The sequence below is a fragment of the Oncorhynchus masou genome, chromosome 23, assembly GCF_036934945.1.
Source record: "Oncorhynchus masou masou isolate Uvic2021 chromosome 23, UVic_Omas_1.1, whole genome shotgun sequence".
NCBI lineage: Eukaryota > Metazoa > Chordata > Actinopteri > Salmoniformes > Salmonidae > Oncorhynchus > Oncorhynchus masou.
The window spans coordinates 44,144,309-44,155,851 of record NC_088234.1 but is presented as its reverse complement, the minus strand read 5'-3'; the positions used below and the strand labels follow the sequence as shown (position 1 = coordinate 44,155,851).

The 11,543-nt window shown below is 46.2% G+C and overlaps 1 protein-coding gene across 1 annotated transcript in view; it reads right to left on the bottom strand.

Annotated features, from left to right (window-relative positions):
• Positions 1-1,010: 1,010 nt before the first annotated feature.
• socs5b (suppressor of cytokine signaling 5b) overlaps positions 1,011-11,543 on the bottom strand; it is a 51,550-nt gene continuing 41,017 nt past the window's right edge. The window contains 2 exon segments of the mRNA XM_064932189.1: positions 1,011-6,875; positions 6,878-7,066. Of these exon segments, the coding sequence (XP_064788261.1) occupies positions 5,368-6,875; positions 6,878-7,049 (1,680 nt within the window). The 5' untranslated portion in view covers positions 7,050-7,066 and the 3' untranslated portion in view covers positions 1,011-5,367.

Genomic DNA, 11,543 nt, shown 5'->3' with positions numbered 1-11,543 from the left:
ATTATGGGGTATGTGTGTAGATTGATGAGGGAATAAAACAATTCAATCAATTTTAGAAAAAGGCTGTAATGTAATTTTGAAAGAGCCAAGGGGTCTAAATACTTTCTGAATGCACTGTACGAAGCTAGGACGGGCCTAGATGCACAAAAGTTGCTTAGTGGTCTGATTGTGTTCCTGCTTTTAAGGGCCTGAGGCGAGTTTACAAGTGAACTTGATGTTGGCATTGGTAGTGCAGCATATTTTTGGGGGATCTGCTTGCAGAAAGGTGCTGCTCAGAATCACTGATCTAAAATTCACCTTACATGCCAAATAACCACTCATTATTTGATCAAGTTGAGCAAATCTGTGTAGCACCTTCCTCAGTCTTATCTCCTCAAACATGCTGAGTGTTGAGAGGGATTGTGAGCTTTATGCATGTTCAGGTATTTATGTATTGAGCTCTGTTGAGATTTTTCAACAGGTTCAAGCTTTTGAGTCAAACCCTGCAAGCCAACATCCTGTGCTTGCTTGTCCCCCCTCTCCCTCTGGACGAGCTTCAATTATTTATACGTCTCGGCTAGCTAACTTGAAACCGATAACCCACATGCTATTTATACTTCATTTCAAGGAACAAATACTAAACTCTAGGGTCGTGCTCGTGTCTCCAGTCAGCTACTGGTAGGCCCTGGTGGGAAAAGGAGGATGAGGAGTGGGGAGGCTTGCCCTAGGTGGGCCGAACCAGACAAGAGCAGCAGCCAGGCCTGAGCTGGGAGGAAGGGGTGGGACCAAGGATAGAATGCAGAGGTGGGCAATACATACAGTATTAAGTAAGTGGGCTGGCTCCAGATACTCCTACTGATCACGGTGTCCCCCAGGTCACTTTTTAAAAGGTTAGGAAACAAACACATTTAGTTATTTTTGTGAATTATCCCTTTCATTTATGGTAGAGAATGATGAAAGGTAAGAATATGCGGCACAGTGAGAAAGAGAGAAGAATGAGAGATCTGAAATCAAACACGGCCCAATGTAGATTACGCTTAACAGTTTTATTTGGAATATTAAGACAATGAAGCATAAGCCAAGCACCAAGAGTGACAGCTACAAGTGTCGCATCATACGGCTCTTTAAAATGAACAGGTTATAATGGAAAGAAACAACTGTCTGAATGGTGAAGCAGATACACAGAATAACAAAGACACTGAAATGTGAACATTTGCACTCTCCAAATCCTTCCTGACAACAGTAAAAAAAAAAAAATTATAATAATGGAACGGCGATATTCGTCTGACCAGAGTTTTTTTTTTAAAGTCTGTGGCAGTGCCTGCAGCCCCAGATATGAAAGGGCTCGTGATTGGTCAGAATGAATAAGGCAGTCTGGGAACACAATGGTGCTGTAGAATGACAACCATTAGTCCCCATCATTGTCAAGTCCTGTTGCCACGGCACCCACATAGCAACCGATGTGCACATACAGCATTAAAGTGACAAGAGGATTGCGACCATTGTTACAGTACACTCCATTGCATATAAGGGAGAAGAATAATGAAAAATAATAATTCTTTAGTCATACATCTTTTCATTTTTTCCCCCTCGTTTGCATATAGCATTTTTACCCAGCTTTCCAAAAAAAATAGTGGAAAGATAAGAATAAAATTTGTATTTTTCCTCTAAGAGCTGAAACCTTGATCCAGGCCAGGGGTCGTGATGTGGTCAAACAGGGTTGGCTGGTGATATGACCTGCCTGTCTCAGATTTATAACAAGTAAGTTGAGAAGAGATCCTGGAACTAGCCTAACATTGGGCCTGCCTGAGAATAGGTGGACAAGAGGCATTGTTCATAGGGGGGGGGGTACCCCTCACAGCAGACTCCACATCCCCTCCACCAGACCCCCTCTATGTGGTCCACACACATACACACACACACACGAGTCTGCAACTCCACAGAACATAAATCTGTCCTCCAACATTGTTTGTGATGTATGAACACAAATGAAATACTCCACTCACACCCACATCTCCACCTTGAACAAATAAAACACAAACACGCGCCCAGACAATTAAAGTGCCATTACTTCAACAAATCCCTAGACCCCTCCCTCGCCCCCCATTCCCACAGCAGGAAACCAGGCCTTCAATGGTACATTGTGTGACTAAGGCGCTACTCTCTTTTAATGCTAACTTTAGCCTAGCTCCCAAACAGGGCTGGGGCGGCCGCAGAACGTGGAGGGGAAAGCAGCCACCAGCATAAACAAGGGCCCCTAAGTCCCCTCCACATATCCCAGCAGCATCAGCAGGGTCATGTTGAGGATGTGGTCAGAGAAAGAGAGGGGCACCCATTAGGAAACACAGTGGCCCTTTATGCGCACAGCACAGTAAATGTAGATCCTGGCGAGGTACATTTAGCCAGTGATTAGTGCCAGTAGGCCATCGTCGTAGCATGATAGACAGGTGGCAAAGAGTAGATGTGTGTGCGTCCGTGGGTAAGAGCCTGTGTGTGCGCGCAGGAGAGTGAATTTTTAACAGCTATCCCATACAAGATGTCAGGGTGATAGACAGACATGGATGTGGATATAGAACATACAAGTGCACATGCAAGTGACTTATATGTCAACCTATTTTTTCCCCCTTCAAACAGTCCTCCACAGCCCTTCATAGATCATACAGATGGGTGATTTTCACATGCAATCTCCAAGCTTTCTGAAAACAAAGTAAGTTCTGTTTGATTGGGTTTAGGCCACAGAAGAGAGAGGGAGGGAGGGTTGGATATGAAAAAGAGCATCTAGTTGATTTAACGATCACACACATGCCTCAATTATACCATTGACAATGACACCCTCTCCTGCCCTTCTGCCTCCAAACCATAACACATACCCACACATCACATTACCTTTCATTAGTACACTGTGAATGCAGAGGCCAGAGCAGTTGCAAGACAGAGGTGTAAGGTGATGGGGGCTCGTCTCTGTTTCTACCTGGCAACATCGCCTGCCCTGTAGGCTTAAAATGTTTGTTCAGTTGAAATAAAATTCAGGATGGTAATTTTAAAGAGCCCTAGAGACATAGTGGCGAGCAATACTACTAAAAACAATGCAGCTTGTGTGCAACACCGTTGAATAACAGAGCTTTGGTCACAGACACTCAGAGATGGTCATGAATAAGCTAATATGCAATATGCATTCATTGCATTTTCATTCATGATCCTCCTCCTCTGGTAACACACATACACACACACACACAACGCGCGTTGGGTAGTTAAAATAAACATATTCCCTGCCATTCAGATAGACAGGATTCAAGTTACCTATCCAACCAGGATAAAAATCACTGATATCACACCGATAATTTGCAAGAATTATATTTGTATACATTTGCAGATAGTATTTCCATATACAGGTACTCCTCATTTCTTATATATTTTTTCTCCATAGATTTTACAGACTCGTGCCTGTGTGTTGCTCTAGGTGTGCCGTTCTAAAACATGTCCAGTGTAGAAGCCCTCCAGGACCTGACGCTGCCTTGCCCAACCTATCCAGCCACCTATAAAACCCAATGACTTTTGGAAGTGAAGCCAATAAATGATTAGACAGCAGTGGCGGCTGTTGGGAGGAGCTTTTGGAGGACGGGCTCATTGTTATTGCTGGAATGGAATAAATGGAGCGGTATCAAACACCTCAAAGATACGGGAACCAAGTCTGACTCTATTAATTCCATTCCAGCCATTACAATAAACCCATCATCCTACTATAGCTCCTCCCACCAGCCTCCACAGCTAGACAATGGAGTAGTGTATTCACTTCTAGCTAGCTAGCTAACATTGACAATATTTTCTTGATGAAATAGAAATGTGAAAAATGTAAATATATATAATATTGAATGTGCACCAATAAACAGAGCTCTTCATCCCCTGCTCCACATCATTAATTTTCCTCCTCCTCATCCTCCATTTAAGGGCTACATGAGTGGGAAGTGCTGCTGGAGTATTCTATGCACCAGGCTCAAGAGTTTAAAGTAGATCAGGAGGCTCTATGAAAGGCACATAGGTTACGCTTTGTTGTATTCGTCTTCCTGATGCAAGCTCTCACAATATGCTGGGTTATTACGGGCATGGCTAGCAGCAGTGACAATGCGCATATCAAATGTAGCTCCTTCGGGTACTAATACTATGAAGCGGGATTGTGGCTGTAATGTGTAAAGCGGAGTCAAGTTAACTGTATAATGTCAATGGTCTGTGGAGGGTGCAGATATGAATTATATGAACCCTGAGCAGCATGGAGGATGCCACAGAGAGAGATAAGGGACACCATGAAGGCAGAACACAGGTCCAGAAACAAACCAGACCCTGAGACAATAACCAGTGCGTGTGTGTCTTCAAAAACTGCACGCACAGTTAAAGTGCCTGTTCTGTAGCCAGTTTGAGCCACCGGCAGACAGGTGTGAGAAAACAACCACCAGGACAAATATCATTAGTATTGTTCCATTCGAAGAACCGTACACTTGTGCCAACACAGTGGTGGTGGGAGACAACGATTATGCTTCGAGAAACGACAGTGAGGATATCTAAAAGCCAAGGACTCGCAGTGCCCACACACACTGCTGTGTATGCCTCGCCCCCTACAGGTGTACGCTGTAGCAGCACCTTTGGACCTGGCCGCGTTACACATTGCCTTTGGGGCGAAGAACTACTGGACAGCACCCTTAAACAGCACCTTATTTCAGACATAGGCTTACTCAATGATGCTTGATGATGGCTGGGTGTGTGTCTGTACGACACTGTCCACCAAGCGGGCCCTAGCGAACTGCAGTAGGAGTTTTAGTTGCAGCAAACCCCCCCCACCCCTCTCTCCAGTAAAGCCACTGTCAACTCCACACCTCAAGCCTCATGATGCCCGCTAGGCATTCTTTCTAGTTGCTTCATCAAGCAACAGGAAAAAAAGGAAGGATAGAAAGTATGAGTGAACTGTACAACATAGCTAGCAAACCATGTGGGCCTAGATCGAGACTGGGGGGAGGGGTGAGGGGGGCCATGCAGGCAGCTCATGCTGTGGGATCAGGCAGACACTTGACAGAATGAAACAGGAGAGAGGGAGACCAAGCATGAAGGCTTATGCTCTCCCTTTCAGAATCTTTTCAATAGTAAAAATGTGCTTGCCAGACAGCATTATACTGAATATAATAGATATGTGTTCCATGTGATGTAAATAGTAATAAGTAAAACAAAGAGATTAGAATGAATCTTGGATAGATCACTTTACCTAACTCCTTCCCTCCAGTTACCCCTCCCTGCCTGACTGAAAAGTGCCATGTTCAGTATTACCTCCTGATTGGCTGGGAGTTTTTCCTGTTTTGACTAAGCCCGCGGCGGCACGCACAGACCGCCAGAGCCCCGCCACTATTTGATCTTGAGTGGCGGCTCCCTCTCCAGCCAGCGCACACGCACTTTCTGTTTGTAGTGATACTCCTTGAGGAAGTCCTGCAGGGCCGGGGGCAGTGGTAGGCCGCCGATGCCGTCGTACGTGGTCCGGGGGCAGATGGCGGCGCGTGCCAGGTGCTGCAAGCTGAAAGGGAAGGCCCGGTGGAGTGGCGCCGTGAGTAGCGGCTCAAAGAACATGCAGGCGCTGGGGTCCTTGTAGTGCTCCAGTAGGCCTGTCACGGTGGATGAGTGGAACACGCAGGGGTCGTGGGCATCGAAGCTGAAGTTGTGGTTCCACTGCTCGATGCGGGCATGCAGCGAGCGGTTGTAGCGGCGAAAGCTGACCGAGAACAGGTAGTCCTCCTGGGCCGAGTCTCGCAGCAGGAAGGTGCCCTCGGGCCGTCCATCCAGCAGCGCCTCCGCCTCGTAGCGGTCCATCACGCCCCAGTAGCAGGGCAGTGCAGTGATCTGCAGCAGGTCTGGTACCAGGCAATGGATGTAGTCAATCTGCGTGTGCACCTTCCATGGCCCAGGCTGGTTCCGGCTCAGATTGCCATCCCCGGACGCGTGCCGCTGCTTGGGCCTCAGGGCCTGCAGGCATAGGGTAGTTGAGTCCTCCTCCGAGTCACAGTCAGCCAACTGGGCTGTAGCCCCCCCAAGCACCTGCACCGATACCCCCACTCCTGAGCAGCAGGCCGCGGTGCCCCGGGCCTCCCCAGAGGCCTCTGCAATGCCGGGGGCCATCTTTGGTCCCAGTTTGTACAAAGAGGAGCCCTGCGCCAAGGCCTCCAGGGTGTGAATCTGGGCGTTGGGTGGGGGGTCCACTCCCTCTTCAATGCTGAGCCTGCGGCGTTCGCGCAGACGCTCCTCCTCGTCCTCGGGGGAGGGGTGGGCGGTGTCGAAGGCGTCAAGCAGAGCCGTGGAGGAATGCGGGCTGACGGGCGCCGTGTGCTGCTTGATCAGGTGCCACTTGTTGGCCAAGTCCGAGCCCTGGGGGAAGGGACAGGTCTCCAGCATCAGCTCTGTCAGGTGGATCTTGCGCTTCGAGATGGTGGGGGTCTTGGAAGAGCGCGAGCGGCGGCGGGGGGGCAGGGGGAGACACAGGCCCACTGTATCGCTAAGCCGCTGGCGCAGGGAACGGGCGCTCAGACTGCGCCCCCCGCCCCCTGAGTCCCCCATTTCCTGGATAGAGCTGACTCCGTAGCGACGGTCCCTCCGGCCAGCGGCCCCGCGCGCGCGCCCTGACCACCTGTCTGTATCCATGGAGCTCTGAGTCTTAGTGGAACATGAATGTTTTTTCTTGCCCCCCCAAGGTGCATGGCGTGAGTACGAGTCTCTCCGGGCCACAGGGACTCCTCCACGACCCCCCCTCGCATCCTCACTGTCTTTGCTGTCTATGGTGATCTCCACTATCTGGGGGATGTCCGACACACAGTTGTGACGTCGCCCCCAGTAACCATGGGGAGCGGCAAGAGGCTTCGGGGCAGGCTAGAGGCCCGAGAAGCCTGGGCCTCGCCTGAATTGCCTCCCGGTCCCACCACACAGTGCATACCGTCCACCTCCACCACGCTGTTCTCTGTACTGGGTCCCGCACTGTCGCTGTGGAAGAGGGTCTGGCATCGGCTCCTCAGGTTGCTCCACATCTTGCCCACTTTCTCCATGGATAGGAGACCAAGACCTGCCAGACAGATGGACATCAAATTAGACCAGTTGTAGGGTACAGGAATCTCACAATCCATGGCCTACATTACTATACAATTGCAGAATTTAACATAAAGTTTTTGTTAGGCCTAAACAATAGCTAGGTTTCCACCCAATTGGTGACAGATTTCCATGCAAATATTCTGGAATCCGCATTGAGAAAATATGCACATTTTCACACCAGTGATATGTTTTCACCAAATGGACATGTTGCAGATAAGAATCAGTGCGTGATGACATAGTGCACACAGCATTTAAAAAACATGTTTTGCTTAAGTTTCCATGTACAAAAACAAAGTTCAATCTGTTTCCATCGCATTTTCAACTCTAATAATAGTTGTCACAAAAACGGTTGCATTAAATAGCAAATGTGCCTACTCTGCTCTTGGTACCTGCACTCTAGCCAACAGCTCACAGATACAGTGTGGGTAGGCTGTGTGGGTTGTCGAGTTTACATGAGATTATTATGGATAATGGATAAGACCCTGGATATTTATTGGAAAGCAGCATCAAGCTCATCAATGTGCACTTTCACCACACTGTGAAGTTCATCATAACTTATTTCATATGTAGCCTAATAAAGTGCATGCTTTCCCGAGTCATAGTGGGAGGTCCAAACACCATATCACCACATGACTCCAAATTTACTTTGATACGATGGTTATTCTATCAATATTTGAGCATAAATGCGTTTCTACCTCAATTTCCCACATAATTAATTTTAGACACAAAAAGATCCCACCATGTCGAACAAACAAACTGTCAGTATTTAAAAAATGACACTGAAACTTCATGTTTCTGTCACAGCTGTCGTGAGAATTTTTTATATGATATGACTTTACTTGAATAAAAACTGTGGATGGAAATGTGGTTACCGTAGCAATTCAATGGTAGTGATCCTAGAGACAAAATTTGGGTGTGGGGGAATTTGGTGATTCTTTGCACGTGGGATTCTTGCACAGGAATTTCTTGTGTGTGAGAGAGAAAGTGGGCTAGTTGGAGCTGTAAAGTGAGTGAGGAGTTGCCAGGCAGACGTGCAGGGACACAAGGCCACGGCTGTAAACTAAAACAGGGATCTGCCTGCACCCAGCTGATCTGCTGGTATGTACCGTATTACAACGTCCGTCTGGACCTGACCAAGAACTTTCCCTTTCACAACAGTGTAGACAGCCAGCACAAACACGCACACAGACACTAAATTCATCAGTGTGCATGGACAATACTAGGATCTTGAGCGCAGTGACCCCAAACTGCCTTCAAAATGGTTTGCCTCTCCAAGATCATGTTTAGGCTAATAGAATTAACATGTGGCCGCCAGCTCTCTTCCCTCCTTACCAAAGGTAATGGATCTCTTTCACACTGCAGTTCCTTCCAACTGAACACATTGATTATTGACTTTAAACCTTTAGTAATTTAATAAGGAGGTCAGAGACCTGGCCGTGTGGTGCCAGGACAACAACCTCTCCCTCAACGTGATCAACACAAAGGAGATGATTGTGGACTACAGGAAAAGGAGGACCGAGCACACCCCCATTCTCATCGACGGGGCTGCAGTGGAGCCGGTTGAGAGCTACAAGTTCTTCGGTGTCCACATCACCAACAAACTAACATGGTCCAAGTACACCAAGACAAAACCTATTCCCCCTCAGGAGACTGAAAAGATTTGGCATGGGTCCTCAGATCCTCAAAAGGTTTAACAGCTGCACCATCGAGAGCATCCTGACTGGTTGCATCACTGCCTGGTATGGCAACTGCTCTGCCTCCGACCGCAAGGCACTACAGAGTAGAGGTCGACCGATTAATCGGAATGGCCGGTATTCTTTACACCTTTAATTAATCTTTATTTTACGAGGCAAGTCAGTTAAAAATACATTCTTATTTTCAATGACGGCCGAGGAACGGTGGGTTAACTGCCACGTTCAGGGGGCAGAATGACAGATTTTTACCTTGTCAGCTCAGAGGATTCAAACTTGCAACCTTACAGTAAACTCGTCCAACGCTCTAACCACCTGATTACATTGCACTCCACGAGGAGACTGCCTGTTACACGAATGCAGTAAGCCAAGTTGCTAGCTAGCATTAAACTTATCTTAGAAAAAACAATCAATCAATCATAATCACTAGTTAACTACACATGGTTGATGATATTACTAGTTTATCTAGCGTGTCCTGCGTTGCATATAATCGATGCGGTGCGTATCGTTGCTCCAATGTGTACCCAACCATAAACATCAATGCCTTTCTTAAAATCAATACACAGATGCATATATTTTTAAACCTGCATATATTTAGCTAGTTTAAATCCAGGTTATCAGGCAATATTAACCAGGTGAAATTGTGTCACTTCTCTGCGTATATGCAACAGTTTGGGCCGCCTAATTTGCCATAATTTTACGTAATTATGGCATAACATTGAAGGTTGTGCAACGTAACAGCAATATTTAGACTTATGGATGCCACCCGTTAGACAAAATACGTAAAGGTTCCATATTTCACTGAAAGAATAAACGTCTTGTTTTCAAGATGATAGTTTCCAGATTCAGCCATATTAATGAAATAAGGCTCATATTTCGGTGTGTTATTATGTTATAACTAAGTCTATGATTTGATAGAGCAAGCTGACTGAGCGATGGTAGGCAGCAGCAGGCTCGTAAGCATTCATTCAAACAGCACTTTTGTGCGTTTGCCAGCCAATCAAAACCTGAGATTAGACTGGTGTAACCAATGTGAAATGGCTAGCTAGTTAGCGGGGTGCGCTAATAGCGTTTCAAACATCACTCGCTCTGAGACTTGGAGTGGTTGTTCCCCTTGCTCTGTATGGGTAACGCTGCTTCGAATGGTGGCTGTTGTTGTTTTGTTGCTAGTTCGAGCCCAGGGAGGAGCGAGGAGAGGGACGGAAGCTATACTGTTACACTGGCAATACTAAAGTGGCTATAAGAACATCCAATAGTCAAAGGTTAATGAAATACAAATGGTATACCTGGGAAGACTAATGTTAAAAGGAACCACCAGCTTTCATATGTTCTCATGTTCTGAGCAAGGAACTTAAAATGTTAGCTTTCTTACATGGCACACTTTTTCACTTTTACTTTCTTCTCCAACACTTTGTTTTTGCATTATTTAAACCAAAAAGAACATGTTTCATTATTTATTTGAGGCTAAATTGATTTTATTGATGTATTACATTAAGTTAAAATAAGTGTTCATTCAGTATTGTTGTAATTGTCATTATTACAAATAAAAAATATTTAAAAAAAAATTAAAAAACGGCCGATTAATAGGTAGTCTTTTTTTGGCGTTGAAAAATCATAATCGGGCGACCTCTACTACAGAGGGTAGTGTGTACGGCCCAGTACATCACCGGGGCCAAGCTTCCTGCCATCCAGGACCTCTATACCAGGCGGTGTCAGAGGAAGGCCCTAAAAATGGTCAAAGACTCCAGCCACCCTAGTCATAGACTGTTCTCTCTGCTACCGCACGGCAAGCGATACCGGAGCGCCAAGTCTAGGTCCAAGAAGCTTCTAAACAGCTTCTACCCCCAAGCCATAAAATTCCTGAACACCTAATCAAATGGCTACCCAGACTATTTGCATTGCCCCCCCTCTTCTACGCTGCTGCTACTCTCTGTTATTATCTATGCATAGTCACTTTAATAACTCTAACTACATGTACGTATTACCTCAATTACCTCGACATTGGTGCCCCCGCACATTCAGACGGTACTCCCTGTATATAGCCCCACTATTGATATTTACTGCTGCTCTTTAATTATTTGTTATTCTTTCTCTTACTTTTTTTTGGGGGGGGTGTTTTCTTAAAACTGCATTGTTGGTTAAGGGCTTGTAAGTAAGCATTTCAATGTAAGGTGTTCGGCGCATGTGATAAATACAATTTGATAATACTGTAATATATGTCATTTAGCAGACGCTTTTATCCTAAGCGACTTAGTCAAGTGTGCATAAATGTTTTGGTGGTCCCGGGAATTGAACCCACTACTCTGGCGCTACAAGTGTCATGCTCTACTAACTTAGCTACAAAAAGACCTCTAGTAGTGGAATATCTCATCTGATCTCCAAACTGCCATGGTGTACTCTCAGTTTCCCACCCTCTCACATTTGCAGAGATACCAGTGTAGCTGTCCTGTGTAGCTCTGTTGGTAGAGCATAATGCTTGTAACGCCAGGGTAGTGGGTTCAATTCCTGGAACCACCTAAACGTAAAATGTATGCACGCATGACTAAGTCGCTTTGGATGAAAGTGTCTGCTAAATGGCATATGTTATTATTATATATTTTTGCCCCAGTTACATAACATAATTGCCCCAGTTAGCCTAGATGAGCAGGCTCTACAATCTGCTTCCTACAACAGTGAAACACATAGACAGAGTAAAACCTCTGTTTCAATAGAGATACAGGGATTTTGCAGTCAGCTGCAATGGCGTTAAGATGCCAGAGG